Consider the following 21191-nt stretch of genomic DNA (forward strand, 5'->3'; position numbering starts at 1 on the left):
CTGCACCATCATTAGCACTTCTTGGAGCAGAGCTGTGTGCCAAGATATCACCAATGAAATACCCACAGTTATGGGTTGTCAAGAGGCAGAATATAGTGGTTAAAGCTGGCCTGGGATCCAGTCTGTCTCACTTCAAATCCCAGCTTGTCAATTTACTGATTGCCCTGTGTATCTGTGTCATGGGTTGTGAGGAGCACAGAAGACAATGCGAGTGCACACAGAGCACAGGGAGAGCATTCAAGAAATGTTAGCCGCTATTAAAATGGTTATTACGGGGATAACCTGGGTGGCTCAGCGGTTAACCATCTGCCTTTGGCTCAGGGCATGATCCCGGAGTCTGTGATCGAGTCCCGCATCAGGCTCCCTGTGAGGAACCTGCTTCTCCCCCTGTGTCTTGGCCTCTGTCTCTCATGAATAAATGAGTAAAATCTTAATTAATTAATTAATTAATTAATTAATTAAAAAATGGTTATTATGAAATAGAGATTAAAGCCATGGGTTTTGAAGCCAGACCAGTCAGCCAATTCCAGCTCCATCTCTTACTACTGTATGAAGCAGGCCTAGTACTGAACTCTTTCATCCTTCAGTTTCCTCATCTGCAAAATGTGTATCTTAATAATTATATCTGCTTCATAAGATATGTGTAAAGATCACTAAGGGAATATACTGAGCACACAGAACAGTGCCTGGCATATAAAAAGTCCTATATACATTTTAACTATGGTCATTATCACAAGCTGGTCAAAAAATATTTCCCACACAATCAAGTATAAACCAAGACTCTTGTGATTAACATGAGAATCATTTTTTTTTTTTTAAGATTTTGCTTATTTGACAGAGAGAGAGAGTGAGCACTAGGAGGGGGAGTGTCAGAAGCAGACTCCCACTGAGCAAGGAGCTCAATGCAGGACTCAATCCCAGGACCCTGGGATCATGACCTGAGCCTAAGCAGACACTTAACCGACTGAGCCACCCAGGTACCCATAATACAAGAGTCATCTTAACACGGATATTCATAGATGAGTAACGTAAGGTAAATCCATCTGAAAACATTCCTGAATTCATAATACATTTTCTTAATCAACTTATAGTTGAAGTCACAACCAATGCCATATGCTGGAACATTTTTTTAACAAGAATCAGCCCGCATATGCAAAGGGTAAAAACCAGTGGGCTTGTTTATTATTTTATCTTTACAGAGAACTGACCCCTAGAGAAGGTGTGTGACTTGCCCAGGGTCACCCGGTGTGGTGCTTAGGACTGGAGCTCAGCTTGACTCCTGGCCCTGGACACATTACCAGGCACCATACAAATGTTCCGGCAGCTTCCCCAGGCTTTCCTCTGAGACACACTGAAGTCAAATCAACCTTTAAAAATTAATTTTCTGACACAGCTGCTTTTGCTCATTTTTAATCAATTTCTACCCTTTCCTTTATAAGGAAATAGTTCAGTCAATGAAAAATTATGTAAATTCAAGCAAATTTCCTAACCTATGGGCACCAAGCTTCCCCTCTTTTCCTCTCCGGGAGCAAGGAGATGGTGTAGGCAATGAGCACAACTTGGAAGCCAGTCCCAGCCTGCCCCGTATGCAAGAATAACTGTTCCGTGCTCTCCCAAGTCCTGATCAGCTGAGGAGAGTGTGACCTCAGCGGTTAGGTGATAATCTCCTCTTGGTCAACTGCCTTGCTATAATACCGGAGAGCCATTTTTCTCCCCTCTCCTCAAAGACAAACCCTGACATCTGGGAGGTTGGGTAAGAGGGGAGTATTTGTCCACAAAGTCCCAACACAGCTTGGTGGATGTCATGCCAGCAGGCTCAAGTATTCACTTAAGTGCTATTCCAGGGGCACCCACTACATTTGACATAGAGATTACTTAAAAAAAAAAAAATTCTTTGGAAGCACTTAAGGGCTATTCCCTTTGATTGACCCTCTTCCTCCTCTGTTCATAGATCAACCACAATCAGCAGGAGCAGTTAATATTTCCCAGGTGAAAAAGTGCAGGGCAAGGGCTATTAATACATAATCGGCCTTTATGGACGTGTCTTGCCTTTCACAATTTGACACACGAGCCCCGCTCTTTCCACCTTTAGGACATGATATATATCTACTTGAGTATGAAAATAACACTCTTAAAAATCTGAAAAGACCCTCTGGCTACAAAGTGTCCATTATTGAGCTTCCCTTAGGATGCCAGAACAAAGGGTAAGGCATTCCCCCATAAAACCACACCGCTCTTAGCAAAGGCTTACTCAAGAGGCAAATGACAGCTCCTCCCTCGAAGAGCACCCCCTTATCTCTGGCCCCACCCCTTCCTGTCTTTTGTCAGTTGCTGAGAGAGAAAAACAGTCAACATAAATTGAGCAGCAATTTTGGCCTGGGTGTGGATTCTCTGAAGGCTTCCCTTGAAAGCAACTAGAGGAAATAAGAAATTGATATGGGGGAAAAAAAAAACCCACACACAACCTCAAGGAGATGGACAACTGTAGATCTGGAGCAAGAAGCAACAGAAAAAAAATCTCAGGGGACAGAAACAATGTGTGGCTAGATCATCAGGGAATCCAAGGTAGGGGCCCCAAGTGAAAAACTGGGAAAAGGAAAAAGTTGGCTCATGTCCATTTAAAGCTGAAAACCTGGATTGAAATTTTAAGCTTATCACAATAGCACACATGAAAACAATGAGTGAAAGCAGCTCTTCTCACAAACACAGCATATGCTCCATAGGATTCTGCTCAGAAACAGGTCAAAATTAAGCTATGGTGTTCAGGATGCATATTTAGGTGGTAAAACTATAAAGAAAAACAAGAAAGTTGGTTACCGTAAGTCAGGATAGGATTATGTCTGGTGTGCTTGTTCTATTTCTTATTGGGGTGCTGGCAACGTTCTATTTCTTGATCTGGGTGGAAGATTATACAGGTATTTACAAGTGTTTGCCATGCAGCTATATTTTATGACTTTTTTATTTCAAAAAAGAAAAAGAAAACAATCTCAAGTACACACAAGATTACAGTTACATTCAGGAGCTTTAGCAGTTTAACAGAAGATTGGAGCCAGAACCAGAATAATTCATGCAAGAGAAAGCAAACATTGTTACCTAAATGAAAGGCACTCCTTTCCTCCCCTAATTTTAGCATTTGCTTTGGTGTGGAGACTCACAGGCTACACACATAATACCATACTAACAAAGTGTATCTGCCCACAATGATAAGTGTAGCACACCTACCAACCAAAAGGTGTGTGTACCTCTTTGTCACTGCTCACACCTCCTCACTCCTGTCCGTTGCTTCCAAAGCACTTTCATCAAAAAACAACAACAACAAAGCACTTTCATCTTCTTTAACTCACAGCCAGTGGTTGGGGTCATCCCCATTTCAGAGACCTAGGGGGAAGCCTCAGCTAGTAGAATGCTCACATCCAGCTACGGCGGCTCAAGTAAGCAGCAGAAACCAGACCACCATCAGATCCCGACGACCACCACAGGCCCCTCTATGACCACGTTCCTGTCCCCAAGAGGTGAGGAGGCACACATTCCTTCCGTGTGGAAATAATGAGATGAAAAAACAAGTGAATTACCTTGAGCACGAGTGTCACCTCCACTGAGTCACTTTCACTTTTTAATTAAAGCAACTGCCAAGGGCATTATAAAGATTAGCTTCCCTCACTTCCCCATGAACACCTTGAAAATGGAGCTGTGTCCTCTCATATCTGGGGACCCCTCCCCTGGCTTTGCACAGTATATGCTCATTAAACATGTGCTCATAAAGAAATGAAGAAATACATGAAGGTACAAACCAATGAATTCAGTGCTGTGCTTTCCACGCCATGTCATTCCCGCACAGTGCCAGTCGCACTGACTTTTTAAAGCACTTAAAAAGATAGGCGGTAACTGCCCTTTCAACAGATTGGCAATCTATCCTCCACCTCTTAAAAAAGGGTTTCGTGTCCTATATAAATTCAGAAGTGGAAAGGGCTGACAGGTTAATTATAGACACAAAGAGCAAGGACAAATGGACTATGAGGTAAGCAAGTTTAAATGTGCCTTCCCTGGACAACACTTATTAATAAGCCTGCCAGCGTTTACTGAGGACTGCCAGGTTCAGCTCTATGCCAGGCTTGGGGGGCGGGAGGGGGGTCTAGATAAGGGGAAGGCACAGTGTCTACGCTTGAGTAATTCGCCTGGTGGCTGAGCAGACAGCATGTACCTGCAAGGATAATCAAAGAAGTCTCCTCAGGACAGCAGGTGGAAGAGATGGGGAATAGGGCCTAAGAACCCAGGCATCTGCCCCTTAGGGGATGGGATGGTCAGAGAAGACCTGCTTACTGGGCTAGACCCACTTGGAAGGAAATGTGGCCAGGACTGTGGCTGGCAGGGAAGCCAAGTCTTTGCCTCCTGCACCCCCCACCATATTCCTTCAGCTACTGGAGGCAGGGATTCAAGCAAAAAAAAAAAAAAAAGAAAGAAAGAAAAGAAAACAAAACAAAACCCCACAGGGATCTTCCCCTTCCCACTCCATCCTCCCTACTCAAGAATAAAGAGATGTTCAGATAGCGGAGGAGGCAAGTTTAGGGTCAGCTTCACCAAGCAGATGGCCCCAAGAATGGAACAGGAGGCTTCTAGGCAGGGCGTGAACACTACAGAATGCTTTTTGCCGTCCTTTTTCTTTAGTTCGGAAAGTATTTATCGGCCACTTTGTAGGTGCAGGCAGTGGTTAGGGCAACCCCCACCTGGACATCACAGCTAGTCCAGCCCAGGTGACCAAAGCCTGGGCCTCCAAACCCTGAGTCCGAGTCTCCTGGGGTTTCTGCTTTATGGAGGGGGGTAATGGGCCGGGTGGTCTCAGGGGGCCCGGCCAAAAAAGTTTTCAAGTGCCCGTCCCCTCGGGCGCGCAGGGTGGGAACCCCTCCCCACGCAGTATTCCGGGGGAAAGGCTGCTCCTCGCCTGACCATCTGGGAACGCCAGGCAGAATACGGCGTGGCCACCCCCCCCCCCCCCGGGAGGAAGGGAATGCCCAGAGCGCTTATCTGAGCTTGTCTCAAAAATCTGGGCTTTTCTGCAAAACGTATGAGGGAGGTGAGGTCTGGCCACAGAGTGAGCTAAGCGTTCAACCAGTGGTTTCGGGAATTCACCTCACCTGCCCCGGGCACCTTCCCGCCCACTCCACCCCGCTTCGGGGCTGTCCAGCCGCTTCCAGTCCGCTTCGCGCCACCCGGCGACTCGCGGAGAAGCGGGGCGGGCACCTGCGGGCGCGCGGGGTCTGCGGGGACCCTCCCGCCCCGCGGCTCACGAAGCGCGTCCACAGCCCGGGCCGCGTTTCCGGGGCCAACCAACGAGCGCAGCGGGGGGACCGGGCTGCGGGGTCGGGGCTCGGGCCGAGGCGCACCTGGATGCGCGCCGCCGCCCGCTCCGCCCGGCCCTCTCCGCCGCCTGCGCGCGCCGCTCCCTGCGCGCCCCGCTCGCCCTTACCCGGGAAATGGCCAGGGGTTGTTCGAAGTCTTTGCCCCCCACGAGGCGGAAGCCCCACGGCCCCGGGCCCTGGAGGACGATCTGCTGGGTGGACATGGCGCGGCGACCCGCGGGAACCGACGCGGCAGGACGCGCTGCGCTGGGCTCCCCGGCAGCTGTCGGAGAAGGAGCGCGCGGCGCGGGCCCGGGGAGCCTGGGCGGGCGGGAGGAGGGAGCGCGCGGGGGCGGGGGCGGCTCCGCCTCGGCCGCCCCGCCCGCCCGCCCTCCCTCCCGCCCTCCCGCCCTCCCGCAGCCGGCGCGCCCCGGGCGGGGCGGGGGGGGCGCGTCCTGGGTTCGCCGCGGCCCGGCCCCCGCGCGCTCCCCCGGCCGCCCCCTCCCCGCCGCCGCCGCGGGTGCTAGAGGACAAGCCCGCCTGCCCGGCTCCGCGCTCTCAGAAGGGAGCTGGGAAGTGCCGTGCCAGCGCGACCCCCTGAGGCCAGTGCATTTTCACGTTTGCTGCCTGTAAGGGGCAATGATGTTTAAAAGGTACTTTCGAATGATCTCATTTGATGCGATGTAGCAGTCAGGGCATTTAGCCCCATTTTACAGATGAAGTAACTGAGCCCGCCAAGTTAGAAGACTGGTCGGTCGGGGGCCACACAGCTGGTCCGGGATGTAACCGTGCCATTGCCGGGGCTCCGCGCGCTGGAGAACCTCAGCCTGGAACTTTTCTAAGGCTAATAAGACCATCCCACGCCGTTGGAACTGGACTTCAAAACTTTCCTAGAAACTGTTCCTCCAGGCTGGAGTTCCCTGTAGGTTCTGATCTTCCCAACAAATCAGACCTCGGGTCTGGGGTGGGCCAAAAGCTAAGTGCATGGAAAGACCCCTGGGTTGAGGACAAAAACCTGAGTTCGCAGCTTGCTACCAGCCTTGTAACTGGGCTCCCTGCCATCCCGGCCGTTGAGTGCATTCCCCACACCAGACCAGCCAGACCAGACCCTGGCTATCCCCTGGGTCTCCCCACTCCAAGTAAAGCTGAAGTCCTTAAAATGCTTATAGGGCCACCCACAGAATGGCCCAGCCCCCTCTCTGATCTCATATCCTCCTGCTGCCCCCCACCCCACACTGGCCTGGCTCCTGCCTCCAGGCCGTGGCCCTCCCAGTAGGGCCTCTGTCTGGAATGCTCTTCTCCCAGCCGTCCATGGCTTTCTCTTTGTTCAGATGTCATCACACCAGTGAGGCCATTTCTGAGCACTGTATTTAAAACCTTCTCTCTAGACTGCCCTCTCACCTTCTCTACATTATTTTTCTCCACTGTATTTATTACCACGTGACATATTTAATATTTTACTTGTTTGTCCCATTCCCATCCCTAAGCATTACTTCCGTGAGGGTAGCAGTATTTAACTGTTTTGATCACTGCTGTATCCCAGTGTCTAGAATAGTGCCTGACACCTAGTATCTAATGAATGCAATACACTGGCCAACCTTATGATCACTGGCCCTCTGTGGGGCCAGGGTCTTCATAGATTTCTTGGCACTCATTCATAGTGGCACCCAGGCCCCAGCACGATGCTTGGCACAGACCCCATGCTCGACGCATTTTGTGTCTCCTTGTAATCCTGGCATACCTGCCAAGGAGTCCTGTGCACAGATTTACACATAAATGGATTACCTCCCTTGTCCAATTGTGTCATGGCACAAATGCATATATATCTGGGAGTGGTTTGCTTGTTTTTAGAAATCAGAGTGGATTTATGTTATCTACACATCCCTCTCATTCCCTTGCATCCTGGAATTCTTTCTTGAATCTGAGAAAAAGGAATGGAGGTACAGCCAGGAACCAGTCCCCTGCTTTGTCAAAGCCAAAAAGACACCTTCTTTGATTGGATTCTATTGATTAGAAAACATGTTGGTGTTTTGAGTCCGTGCAGACTTTGGAGAATCGCTAAATTCTGAGTCTGCCCTGAGATGTGCAGCCAATTTGAATATTTTGTATCCTAGGAGGAGAAGAAGGTTGAAAAGCCACAGCTTCTGTGCTCCCCAAAGGTGGGGGCTGCCTCTTATTACCCCCAGGTATTATGCTAGCACGAACTTGATACATCGTAGGTGCCAATAAGTGCTTATTCTATATAATATTCTTTACAAATATAGGGCACTAGTACTTCTGTGAGCACTTGGGAGTCAAGTTGCTTCATTTAGCTGTTAAATGTTCTCAGTTGCAGTCAGGCTTTCCATAGTGAGAGCTATAAACGTCAACCCTTTGACCCACTCATCCTCTTTCTGGGCACTGATTCCCAGGACATAACTTAAAAGAAGAAAAAAAGCTATATGTACAAAGATATTTATAGCCACATTATTTATAATGACAAAAAACTGGAATCAAGCAATAGCAGAAAGTGGCTAAATATGGTATGACCATGAGGGAATAGTACACAGCATGAAAATGAGAACAGTGAAGACTATGCGCAGACAAGGAAATGTGCTTTCAAAATAGGTAAAAAAAAAAAACTGTTTACAAAATTACTTGTAAACCCAATATTATGATTTATAAACAAAATTATTTGTAAATTTTATGTTAAAAAATAAAATCCATGGGGGCGTCTGCCTTTGGCTCCTGTTGTGATCCTGGGGTCCTGGGATTGAGTTCTGCATCAGACTCCCCGCAGGGATCCTCCTTCTCCCTCTGCCTGTGTCTCTGCCTCTCTCTATGTCTCTCATGAATAAAGAAATAAAATCTTTTTAAAAAATAAAAATAAATAAAAACCATGTCTACCTGTTGTTAAAAATTAGGAGAAAGTACAAAAACTAACTTTGTATTGGGGGGTGGAACTGGGGAAATGTTTAAAAGATCATTTCCTCTAATGATGATGTAAAGTTTTCAAAATAAAAATCAAGGTCCTTAGATGGAGACTAAACGCTAATCTAATCTTTGTGTGGGGGCTAGGGACTTCATCTGCTATGAGATCAAAAAGTTGATCTTTCTTCCTGTGCCCCAGAAGGAGCTCTGAGCTGGGCACACAGCTTGTATTCAGAAAATACCCCCTAACACACTGACAGCTCTGACCCCAAATGCAAGCAAACTTGTCTTAACTTCAACACTATTACTTATTTATCTAAGTTCCCTCTGACCCTTAACTCCTGCCCAATACTAAATGAATGGCCTTAAGCAATCTCTCTGAAATTCAGTTGCCTGGTGGTTGTTATTATTATTATGCATTCCATAAACGTTTGTTGACCTAAACAGCCTCCATCAAATATCTGAGTATGGGGGGAGCAGGGTTGCAGAAGAATTCCCAGCTCTCAACTTTACAATGTGGACCCGGTGGAAGGTCACTGCGGTGGGGTCCCGGCTGCCTTCTGCAGAGCTAGCACCCCCCATCCAGGGTGCCCCTGCTAGGACCCTCCAGAGCCGCTCTGCGGAGATTTTGCTTCCTGGAACAACAGCCCTAGGTCTTAAGGACTGGGAGTCCAGGACTGTGCCCTTAAGCTTGACATACGATGATTTTATTTAATTTCCAGGACAGGGGATCCCTGGTGGCGCAGCGGTTTGGCCCTGCCTTTGGCCCAGGGCGCGATCCTGGAGACCCGGGATCGAATCCCACGTCGGGCTCCCGGTGCATGGAGCCTGCTTCTCCCTCTGCCTGTGTCTCTGCCTCTCTCTCTCTCTCTCTCTCTCTCTCTCTCTCTGTGTGTGTGTGACTATCATAAAAAAAAAAATTTAATCTCCAGGACAAGTCCTGTATGCAGAGCTGCCATTCCTGGGGTGGCCGCGGGGCCCGGCCCGGGCGGAGCGGTTCTTGCAGGCTGGAGCGGCAGCGTGCGCGGGGACCCGAGGGGGACGCAGCAGCTCCCGGGTCCCCAGACAGGGGCAGCTGCCTGGGGCTCCCTAGTCAAACCACACCCCAGCGACTCGCTCCTCTGTTCTTTCAAAAGATCCGAAACCCCCGCTCACGGGCTTGACAAAGGCAGCTTTCCCTGCCCCGACCGAGCCCGGCAGTCTCTCTCCTTCAGTCCCCAGCCCTGCTCCGAGGGTCAGCGGGACCTTTCACTAGGATGCGCGCTCCGGGCGCTCCGGGACCCCGGGGCGGAACCCGCGGGGAGGGCGCCCGGCTGGGCCAGCGACCCGCGGCGAGCGGCTCCTAACCTCCTAACGCGCTCGCTCTTCTCCCACTTCCTGCTGCAGCCCCGAGGGAAACCCTGAAGTGGCCGCTTGGGATTGGGCGCCCCGGGACTCCAGCCCGCTCTGAGCATGCTCCGCGGCGCCCCGGCCCGTAGGGACACCTCAGCAGCGACCCGGCGGCAGCCTCCGGGGCCTGGGGAGGTGTAGACGGATGGGCTGGTATCCGGGTTGGCCTTGTGCAGAGCAGACAAGCAGCTCTTTTGTCCACCCGCCTCCTGGCTCCCTTGACGTGTGGCACAAAAGTTGCCAAAGGCAGAGAAGATGCCTGGACCACTACCATTTTTCAAGCATCCCTGCATAGTAAAAGAAGAAATTCCAGGGGCGCCTGGGTGACTCCGTCGGTTTCATCATCTGCCGTTGCTCAGGTCAGGATCCCAGGGTCCTGGGATGGAGCCCCTCGTTGGGCTCCCAGTTCAGCAGGGAGTCTGCTTCTCCTTCTCCTTCCAGCTCCTGTCTCTCTCACCATTTCTGTCCCTTTCTCTCAAATAAATAAATAAAATCTTAAAAAAGAGAAGAAATTCCAAAACTGGATCATAGATAGGTGATTCACATTAAATTCTTATATTGAAGAAGTTAAAACAAAAAGACAATGTCATGTAATAGTGTTGTTCACAAGATAATTATGGATTAATAATGTAATTTATCTGCTAATGGGACCTGAATTTATAGGTCCCATTTATGTGTGATGAACACATTTCATTGCTGTGTTCTGTATTTCTGTGGCTTTATATGTAACCTCATCTAGACAAATTTCCTGTCTGAATTTGAGTCTTTAGCTCACCTGGAGCCACCTTTCTGCTCCTCCCCCTTGCCAAAGAGGAAAGGTAGCTTGGGGTCAGAGTTACCCAATGGACTCTAGCCCTATACCCAGACAATAAACATTGTCCTCGTTACTAAACAGTGACTATGAGTCAGAGTGTGCGCTAGAACTTGACATACATCCTTTCATTTCATCAGGACAAGAGAAGTGTCTCGATGCCCTTATTATAGGAGAAAGCAGAGGCACTGGGCCACTGCCAAGACCCCCTTCATGGGAGGACTTGTTGTTCCAGCTCCTGGGAGGTGAGCAGCCTCAGGCCTCCAGCCCTGTCAAGGACTGCCTCCAACTGTCAAGAGCAGCCTTGCCCAAGGGCATGCCCAGCCCCAGGCAGCCTGTGTCTGGTGACTGATCTAGGTGGGGATGATGAAGTGACCGTTTGGCCCAAAATGGGACAACTCTGATGGATCATTTGGCCCCAGAGCTCCCTGTGGAATAGGTCGAGCCTGTCAGGTCTAGGTGGCAGCTCATACGCCGTCTGCTCCATCCAGTTTCCTCCCCACTCTCTTCCACAGACATATAAGGATGCTTCTTCTTCTTCTTCTTCTTCTTCTTTTTTTTTTAAGATTTTATTTATTTATTCATGAGAGACACAGAGAGAGGCAGAGACACAGGCAGATCGAAAAGCAGGCTTCGTGCAAGGAGCCCAATGTGGGATTCAATCTCGGGACTCCAGGATCACACCCAGAGCTGAAGATAGATGCTCAACCGCTAAGCCACCCAGGTGTCCCTATAAGGACCCTTCTTAATAAATATCCTGCATGCTACACACTGTCTCTGGGACCAGTGAACCCAGCCTACAATAGGCCCAGAGAAGTTAAGGGACTTTCCTAAAATTACTCAGTAACCAAGTAACAGGGCAGAGTCTGGGCTGGAGAAGTAGAGAGGAGCAATAGGGTCTGAAGGGCTTTGTTTTAGAAGAGGGAGGGGCAGGAGGCTATTCAGAGGTTCCTAGGATCCCAGAAAGATGCCTCAGGCCCAGAATTCATGAAGGGCCAGATCTTCCTGTTTTACCAGCAAGGACTCCCATAGCCCAAATGCCAGCAAATCAACTAGACTAGATCCTTAGGAATGGCTTTTTGGACATCCTCTACGGAGGAAGTGGAAATTGCAATAAGCTTTTTCTTCTTTTCTTTTTTTTAAAGATTTTATTTACTATTTGAGAGAGAGAGAAAGAAAGAATGAGCAGTGGGGAGGGGCACTAAGAGAGAGAGAGAGAGAGAGAGAGAGAGAGAGAGAAGCAGACTCCCCAGTGAGCAGGAAGCCTGATGTGGGGGTCCATCCCAGGACTCCAGGATCATGACCCAAGCCAAAGGCAGACACTTAACCGGCTGAGCCACTCAGGCACTCCTGCAATAAACTTTAAGAGTATGAGCACATATGGAAGTAGAGAGTCCATACCAAGGGGCGGAAACAGGACAAGGTAGTAGGAGGGGCAGGAGACAGTCAGCTGGAGTGACATTATTGGATGTCAGGCAGGCTGGAAAATTCTGTGGGGAGGGCTCTGAATGTCAGTGACCTGATGTGTTGTGTAATGGGGAGAGGCAAAGGCATTCCCTTAGCCTCATCTCATTCCAACCATTCTCTCTCTCTCTCTCTGTGATATCCTCCCCCGAATCCATTTCCTCTCAGGGCTGGCCTGTGCTGCTGGCGTGGTCTGGCAGTGGCTGATACTGAAATCAACTATTTATAGTATTTGAGGACAGACGGAATGGCAGGGCCAGTTTCCATGACGCCAGGGCTCCTACAGGGTGGCTTCCTCCCTGCTGAGTCCCCACCACCAGCTCTGGGTCCATCTCCTTTTCTATAACCTCTAGCTCTCTACTTCCATGTAGTCGATCCTTAGGCAGCATCAGGGATGGTGCCACGTGAGAACAGAGCAAGAGGCCAACAAGTGATGATAATGCCACCACCTGTCATCCTACTCCCTGTGTTAGACCACATTCCAGGCTGAGGAGAGGTCTCAGCTCTCACCACTGGGTGATGTGGGCCTGGGGTCTTCTACTCCCAAGTCTAGCCACCTAGCCTCTGCCTTCACTTCCCACGTGTTGACCACCTGAAGTTATAAATCTCCAGACAGAAGTCTGGAGGTAGAAGAGTACAGAAAAAATTAAGGTGAGAAAATGAAAATAACAGCTCCCCTAGTCAGATGTTCAGCTTCTATTTTGTGTCCTCCAAGCACCATGAAAAGAGAGTTCTGCCATTTGTCAGCTGTGACAATTTGACAAGTCATGTAGCCTATTGTTTCTCTTTTCTCTTTTAGTTAACAACGATTTATCCCATTTGCTATGCACCAACACCGTTCTATGTGCTGGAAAATCAACAGCAAACTAAACAGCCACAGACTTTATCTCTTGTGGAGCTTATTGCATTTTAGTGTAATGGACAAACAAAATAAGTAAAGTATATGGTATGTTTTGTGTACGTATGTTTATGTAGGTGTACATGTATTTAAATAAGTATATGTATGTGTATTTACATGCATATGTTTTTTCCGGCCAAAAGGGCCTATAAACAAAGATACTCCAGAGCAATGAGCATACCTGGCATCCTGATCTTGGTTTCTAAATACCATAAAAGGAATCCAGGACTTCTCAAAGAAATTCTAGAGCTGCAGCAGGAGAGCTACATGCTTAACCTGGGATAGATTGTCGAGGGGGCACAGAAGCCTGTGAAAGGGCTCTCCCTGGCCAAGTCTGAGACAATTTATTAAATAATAAGGCATTCTAGCCTATTGGGAAAAATAAGAATCTAAAAGTCCATACAGTAGATAAATAGCTAGAGAGATTAGACAGACAGAAAAAGGCAGGTAGGGAGGCAGGAAGGAAGGGGAAGGAAAGGTCATCGCTTACAGTAGAATTTTGAGTTCCAACCAGCAAATGTAGAGGGCGTAACAGAGTTTGAGAATCATCATTGTGAAGCTATCATAGTAAAGATCAATTTGGGCACAAATCATCGCTGAAGGCAAAATCGAGGATGAGAGTGTGATGAGAAGCAGGATATTTGCATAGTCTTTTTTTTTAAGATTTATTTCTTCATTTTAGAGAGAGAGTATGGGAGGGAGGGGCAGAGAAAGAGGGAGAGAGAGAGAATTGCAAGCAGACTCTGCACCGAGCGTGGAGCCCAACATGGGGCTCGATCCCACAACCCTGAGATCATACCCTAAAACCAAGAGTCGAACACTTAATAGACTGTGCCACTGAGGTGTCTCTGCATAATCTTAAAGTATCTCCCCAACAGATTGCTTATTAGATGCAAAGGGAAAAATAACAACAGGTGGCTATATATATATATATATATATATATATATATATATATATAAATAACACCACCTTGTCAGGAGGTCAAAATTAACATCACTGATAAGGGGCAAAAGTACATTGTGTGGCTCAAATATGGAATCCAGAGAAGGACATGATATTACTCATGTAACATTCCATGTATACTCTAACTCTAATCATAAGGAAACATCATACCACCACCTTTGAAATCTAAAGGGATGGGGGAGGAACCATATTCTTCAAAAATGGTAATGTCATAAAGACAAAGTTTCTAGAAATATTCCAGACTAAAGGAGAATAAAGAGTCAGACCATATAAATGCAATGTATCTTGGAGGACACTTGACCTGGACTGGAGGGGAAAAATGGATATAGGTGGAGGTTAGATTAAAGTATTGTATCAGTGTTCAATTTATGGGTAGAGAACTAGATTATGGCTGTGTAAGAGAATATCCCTATCTTTAGGAAATGAACACTGAAGCATTTAGGGGTAAAGGGAAATGTGTATGCAACTTATTCTCAAATAGTTCAGGAAAAAGTTGCATGTGAGTACATCTTATGTGTGTGTGTGTGTGTTTGTGTGAAGGGAGGGAGGGTGCAAATGAGACAGGTAAAGGATAGATGGATATTCTTTGTATTGTCCTTATTCTTGGAACTTTTCTGTAATCTTTTTTTAAAAGATTTTATTTATTCATGAGAGACACACAGAGAGAGACAGAGACATAGGAAGAGGGAGAAGCAGGCTCCATGCAGGGAGCCTGACTTGGGACTCAATCCATGGACCAGGATCACGCCCTGAGCCGAAGGCAGACACCCAACCACTGAACCACCCAGGTGTCCCCTTTTCTGTGATCTTGAACTGATCTCCAAATAAATTTTTTTAAAGGAAAAAAAAAATTTTTTAAGGAAATCATATAGAATGACAGATGGTATTATACTCTATGGAAAGGTATTATACTCTATGGAGAAAAGTATGGATAGCAAATGTTAATAATGAAAGTGATGAGGGAGGATTTCTCCAGGAGAGTGATCTGAGTCAAGACCTGAACAGGTGAGTATGTAGCTATCTGGGGGGGGGGGGGGGAGCATTCCAGGTGGAGGAAATAGCACGAAGATAGTGGGAACCAGCCTGGCAAGGTGGCAGGGGGCTGGAGCAGAGCGCAGGCAGGTGTAGAGGTGAGGTCAGAGGAATGCTGGCACCTGGCTGGGCAGTGCACTTCCTGCATGGGGCCGTCTAAGAACTGCCTAAGAACCGCCAAGAGGAAGGTCTGAGGGCTTTGTGCTGTGGATTCCCATGATCTGCCTTTCATTTCCCTCACCCTGCTGTGCTGAAACAAATGGAAGAGGAGGCAAGAGTAGCAGCAGGGGACCAGTAAGTGGGTTGTTACAATAATCTAGGCGAGAGGTGTTTATTGGCGGGGCCTCAGGGTGGGAGCAGAGTCTGTGAGCGGTGCTTGGATTCTGGCTCTATTTTAAAGCATTTGCTGATGGATGGGGAATGCAGTACAGGAGGGGGGTCACAGATGGCTCATGTGTTCTGGCCTGAACAGCAGCTACAAGGATGGAATTGCCATTCACTGAAATGGGGAAGCCTGTGGGAGAAGCAGCTTTGAGGGTGTGCTGAGGAATTTGGTTCTGGACATATCTAAGTATCAGATGCCTGGTAGAGATTTCCATGGAGATGTGGAACAGGCAGTTGTAGGTAGGAGTCTGGGGCGCCTGGGAGAGACCCAGGCAAGAGATGGGCACAGGGAGGATTTTAGACCTAGGAGTGGATGAAGGCATTGGGGAGGGGGGCAAGAAGCAGGGGCCAGGGATTGGGCATTGGAGCCCCGACTGTGAATGCTGGCCCGGGGAATGGGTAATGAGGAGGAGCTGCCAAAGCAGATGGGGAAGGAGCCAGCTGTGAGGTGGACCAAGACTGATAGAGAGAGAGCGGCGTCCTGGGAGCCAAGGGGAGAGTATTTCAAGGAAGAAGGAGTAGTCAGGTGTGTCGGGAAAGTCCAAGGAGTTGAGAATTGAGAACCGTCCATGGGATTAATGCTGTTAAAGTCATTGAAGGTCATGACTAAGAGCTTTGGTAGGCTAGCAAAATCCTAACACCTGTACTATGACTGCTTGCCTTGATCCCAATGCTCTGTATTAAGGAGCCCCACTTTAATTCTTTGGAAATTTTCAAGAATACTAAAGCCATTCATCTACAATTGGACTCCCAAGCTGAAGGTGATGAGGGCACTTCTAAACCCATGATCATTTTGTGGGTATAAAGCAAGAAGAGTTTTCAGGAAGAGCTATCAGTTGAGGGAGGGTGTAAGATGATGAATTCTTAATGACTAAGAGGTAAAGACAAATCCAAGAGAAGTGCCAAGGAAGAACTGACAGGACTTGTCAACAGTTATATATGACAATGTGTATGTGTTGAAAGCCCTAAACATGATGTGCCCTTTGATCTAGCCATTCCACTACTAGGAATTTGCCTAGAAAAAAAAAAAAAGTAGGCATTCAAAGTACTAAGAGTATGTAAAGGGTTGTTCATCATAGAAGTATCCATAATTGCAAAATATTGGAAACATCCTAAGTGTCAATAATAGAGGACTGCAAGGTATATCATGGCACATTTATACCGTGGAATACCATGTAACAGTTAAATTAAGGTGTAGGGGTGAATATATCTTGTCAAGAAAGGTGTTTTTGTTAAGTGAGAAGAGCAGGTTACACACACACACACATATGTGTAGAACACAGGAGGTTATATCTCAGTGGTAATGATAAGTGTTTGGCTTTGATAACTTTGTACTATTTAATTTAAAAAGTAGGAAAAAAGTAACATAGAAAAAGGGGGTAATGTTAAAGTTAGGAGAATAGATAAAATTGCCCAGGCAACAGATTATGGGAAGAAGCTTGGGGAACATCCATATTGAAGGAGTGAGTAGAGGAGGAAAAGCTGAGAAAGAATTTGAAGAACCAGCGAGGGGGAAAGGCAGGAAGATCTGATGGAAGCCAAAGACCAAGTGAATGCCAGGAATGGCTTGCTTGTGATCTTCACTGCTGGTTAGCTACCCAAAGTCATTCCCAACTGTCTTCCACCTTGCCCATCGCCCTCTGGCAATTTATTTACAGGTAGGAGTAGCCATGGGATCAGCACCAGTCATTGAGATGTGGGAAAATATGTACTGGGGGTTTTCGGAAAAGATTTTCCTTCCTCCAGGAAGGTGTGAACAGACCAAACCTCTGTCCTGTGTTGCTTCCTGTTTCCTGCCTTCAAATGCAGTTGTATGGGATGCGATGCTTGGGGCTGCCACCTGGCCAGCTTGTAATCACGAGAGAAAGGCCGGGGGGAGTCAGATATACCAACCCAGAGCCTGTCTTCTTTTCTGTGAGATAATGAGACACATCTGTCACCATAAACTGTCACTTTTGGGGGCCATCTGCTATTGTGGTTGAAGTCATTCACTGGCAGATAATAGGGAGAGTACAAAGTTCTCGGGCCCCTCTGAGCTTTGCAGATCTATAAACGATACATACAGGAGCCACTGTGCAGGTGACAAAGGGTTGGTGTGGTGAGGAAGTACAGGCCACGAGGCTGGACCACACTTCTGAGAGGCTTGTGAGTGGTAGGAGATATGATGACATGCAGTCAGCAGAGATACCTGAACATTTCTTCTGTGCCTTTGCTGCGATCTTGACTCTGGCAGGAGACTGAGGAAACAGACCTGTTTTTGAACTTTTAATGTTTAAGCACACAATAAGCGTTCATCAAATGGTGATCACTATTGTCATTATTCTATGAGATCATTCTTGGAGACATTATAATCTCTAGGTGAAGTTTAGGTGTTCCGAGGTGTACTGGTCGGCAGATCCCTCTTTGCTCTCTGCCCCTTGGAGGCAGTGAGGTGTGATCCAGTTACTTGCTGGGTATCCTTGGGCCAAACCCCTCCGTCTCAGGTGCCTCCCCTGTTATTGGAGATCAGAATGCCTACCTCGTAGGGTCGGCATGAGAAATTAATGAAAAAATGCATGAGAAATGCTGGTACGGGGTAGACACTGGAGGGACAGGAATGCTCCATGGTGGGCACTGTAGGTTGCCTTTCAAACATCACATTGTTTTCCTCCTTCTTAACAGAACCAACCTTGGTTCAGGTGTCTCCTCCTCCACCCTAGCTCAGAGAACTGACGTGGAGTTTCTGAGGTCTCACAACTTAAGTACCAGAGGCAGCACTTGAACCCAGGCCTTCTGACTTTCAGCCCATTGTTCTAATACCTCTTCTTCCAGGAAGAATTAGCACATTTATCCAGTAAGATTACTAGGTTTTAGAACTTCTAAAGTGTGGTCCGCTTGTCCCCATGAACAAGAGACAGCAGTCACAATGGCTTTTATGATCTAGTCTTAGGAGTGACACACCATTTCTTCTGTCACATTCTACTGGTTCCACGATCAGCCTGAACAATGTAGAAGGGTGTGAATACTGGGAGGTGGGGTTTGCCAAAGGCATTTTTGGAAGCTGGTTACCACGAGCATCTTAACATTATTGTGAAGAGAGTTTTGACTTGTAAAGCTGCTGAAAGGGCCTGGGAACTCCAACAGGTCCACAGGCCATACTTGGGGATTCAGTGACCTTGATGATACAAGCTCATGTCAATCTACCTATTTTCTGCTACTCTTTGAAAGATGATTCTCAGCTCTCATTTTTGCAGATTCATCTAAGTTTGTCAGTCTCATTTTTTTTAAAAAGTAATCTCTACGCCCAACTTAGGGTTTGAATTCATGTGATCAGGAGTCTCATGTTCCACCCACTGAGCCAGCCAGGAGCCCTGGTTAGTCTCACTTCAAAACCAGTAAGCCAGAGGGCCAGACTTCTAATCTGCCCAGTATTTTGCCTCTGATGACACCAGGGTGAGAGTGCTGGAGGAGCAGAGTGGTTGTCCTCCAGGACAGACATCATAAAGCAGTGTTACACGGTTATTCAGAGATATCTCATCAAGGGCATTTTCCATCTATTGGGTTCCTCTTAAATTTTCTTGAATATTTTCAATCTGAACCACCTGCCTGGCTAATCCATTCAACAGATGACTTGTATCAAGCAGTAACTTCTTTCATTTGTCTTAAAGGCCTCAGCTAACCGTTCCTGAGACAGGTTTGATCTCTACATGCAAAGACTTAGCAAATATACCTATGTACAACTCACACGAACATTCTTTATGACTTTTGGGATGCTAATCCTTTTTCCTTCAGAAGAGTGCTAATATTTTTAGCATGTGATACAGTTGTGTCGTGACCTCATGATCACATCAAACCACTTGTCTGGGTGGCCATCCTGTGCTCTCCACCATGTTCTTCTCAAGACTTTGGCCAGCAGAGCCTCAGTATGTGGCCTACATAGAGCTCACTGACATTTGTATTGATAGGGCAATAGTATTCCACTTTCCAAAGCTTGTCACCAAAGCTTGTCAGAGTCTAGCTTGCAGTGTGGACCACTGGGTTATCGATCCAGCTGCCTTCTTTTTTCTTAGAGCAGCACACCCCTCCCCTGGCCTCCTACTCTGTCCCAGTCCACATGGTGCTGGTGAGGCTGACATTCACACTGCACCCACTTTAGCAAGTGATTATCAAAGGAAGGATAACTATCCAAGTTGGACATGGCAGGGTCTGGAATTGTTTTCAGGGAAGCGCAACAGGAAGGCCCTTTTGCCTAGAAAAAGGAGTCAGAGATCTGTAAGAATGAGTCCAGAGCTGCCTACAGCTCATGTTTCCTATTGCTGCACTCAGTAGGCGAAAATGTAGCCAAATAAGACCAACAGTGCCAAGAATAAGACAAATATGAGAGTTTGAGAATCTGGATTCACTCCTGCCTAAGGTTGGTTCCAACTCCCTTCTTTCCGGTGATTTCACCCAAGAATGGCCAGTAGTGTTAGGTTTCTACCACTTATCATTGACAGGAGCCTTCATACAACTGATTCTGCCAAATTACATCGTGAGGGATCTACTCCCTGAAGGAGGATGTGTTACGAGAAAATAACAGATGGCTGGGAATGCAAGTGAAGATCTAGAGAGAGGGCTGGCCAGTGAAAAGGCAGGCGAACCATGCGTTCCATGGAAGCAGATAATTGGGTGGTGTGGAAACAGACACTCCCATGGACCTGGCGGGAATAGAAATTGGTGTGTGATCTATTTTGGAAGGCACTTTGGCAGTATCTCAAGATTTGAAAGGTTATCGCTTTCTGAGCCAACGATTGTATTCAATGCAGCATTGTTTGTTGTGGGGAATAAAAGCTGGCAGTATTTGCATCACCAATAGGGGATTGGTTAAGTAAATTATGGAATCATGTCCAAGCTCTATTATTAACGGGAAAAAATGTAAGACTATGTGAAGCATTTGTTTATAGACGTGTGTGCTTACTGTGCAAAGTAAGCTCAGAGGACCGTATAGCGGGTAGTCAGCCACAGTAATATGTGGGGAGGGGTCGGTCATTACAGAAAATTCTCACCTATTTGTACGAGCCCAGAATAATTTGAGATTAATTGCTGTTCTATTTCTGCTGCTGTAAGGAAAAGGACTAATAACATATCCCTTCTTTCACTATTAGTATTGTGAGTTCTCAGATCTCCGGCCCCAGGGGTTCATTCATTTATTTACTCATTTACTCCATCAAGTGACTGAGTGCTATCTATGTTAGGCATGCTTTTTGGTGCTGGGTATATGAAAACCAAATGGAATCATTATCCTCATGGGTTCTATAGGATTGTGAAACAAAGAGCAGATGCTGACGAGTTATGAAGCACAGAGGAAGAGAAGGGGGAGAGGATGCTGCATGGAACAGTAGGGTTCTGTTATATATAATGTGGTCAGAGAAAGCCTCGTTGAGAAGGCAACATAAAGATGTAAAAGGAGGGAGGAAGAAAGCCATGCAGCTCCAGCAGAAAGGGTCTTCTGGATACAGACGGAAGATCCTGAAGTGTGCTTGATGATTCTGAGGCCATAAGGACTGTGTGGGTGGAAGGAACAAGGAGAAATGAAGCCAGAGGTAAGGGACAGGGGTCGGACAGCATAATAATGGACCTGAGGACACGGTACTACTTAGTGATGTGAGAAGCCACTAGAGGATTTTGGATACACTTTCAAATGATCACTCTGGTTGCTCTGTTAAGACCAGAGTAGAGGGAGCAAGGGGATGGGTGGTGGGTGGGAGAAGCAGGAAGGTGAGTTAGAAAGTGAGTGCAAGGATCCAGAAAGAAAATGACTTGTCATGATTGGATTCTAAATGTACTCTGAGTACAGCCGATGCATTTGTTGTAAGGGATGAACAGCATGAAAGTAGTGCCTGTGCCTCCAGGCTCAGTCCTGGGGCTGTCAGACCCCAAGAAGACAACCCTTCTCCCATGACTACTTGAGGCCTAAGCCTACTGAAAGGGATGCCACTGAGTCACCACCAGAGGTGGCAGTGCTTTGAGTTGACAGAGATGGAG

At 47.3% G+C, this 21191-nt stretch overlaps 1 protein-coding gene across 1 annotated transcript in view; it reads right to left on the minus strand.

The window, feature by feature from the left end:
- Positions 1 to 5666, minus strand: part of PDLIM1 (PDZ and LIM domain 1) — a 46947-nt gene extending 41281 nt beyond the window's left edge. Inside the window, exon 1 of the mRNA XM_055299928.1 lies at positions 5465 to 5666. Within this exon, the coding sequence (XP_055155903.1) occupies positions 5465 to 5560 (96 nt within the window). The 5' untranslated portion in view covers positions 5561 to 5666. The remainder of the gene's footprint in view (positions 1 to 5464) is intronic.
- Positions 5667 to 21191: the final 15525 nt, after the last annotated feature.

Source organism: Nyctereutes procyonoides, unplaced genomic scaffold (assembly GCF_905146905.1).
Source record: "Nyctereutes procyonoides isolate TBG_1078 unplaced genomic scaffold, NYPRO_anot_genome, whole genome shotgun sequence".
NCBI classification, from domain to species: Eukaryota; Metazoa; Chordata; class Mammalia; order Carnivora; family Canidae; genus Nyctereutes; species Nyctereutes procyonoides.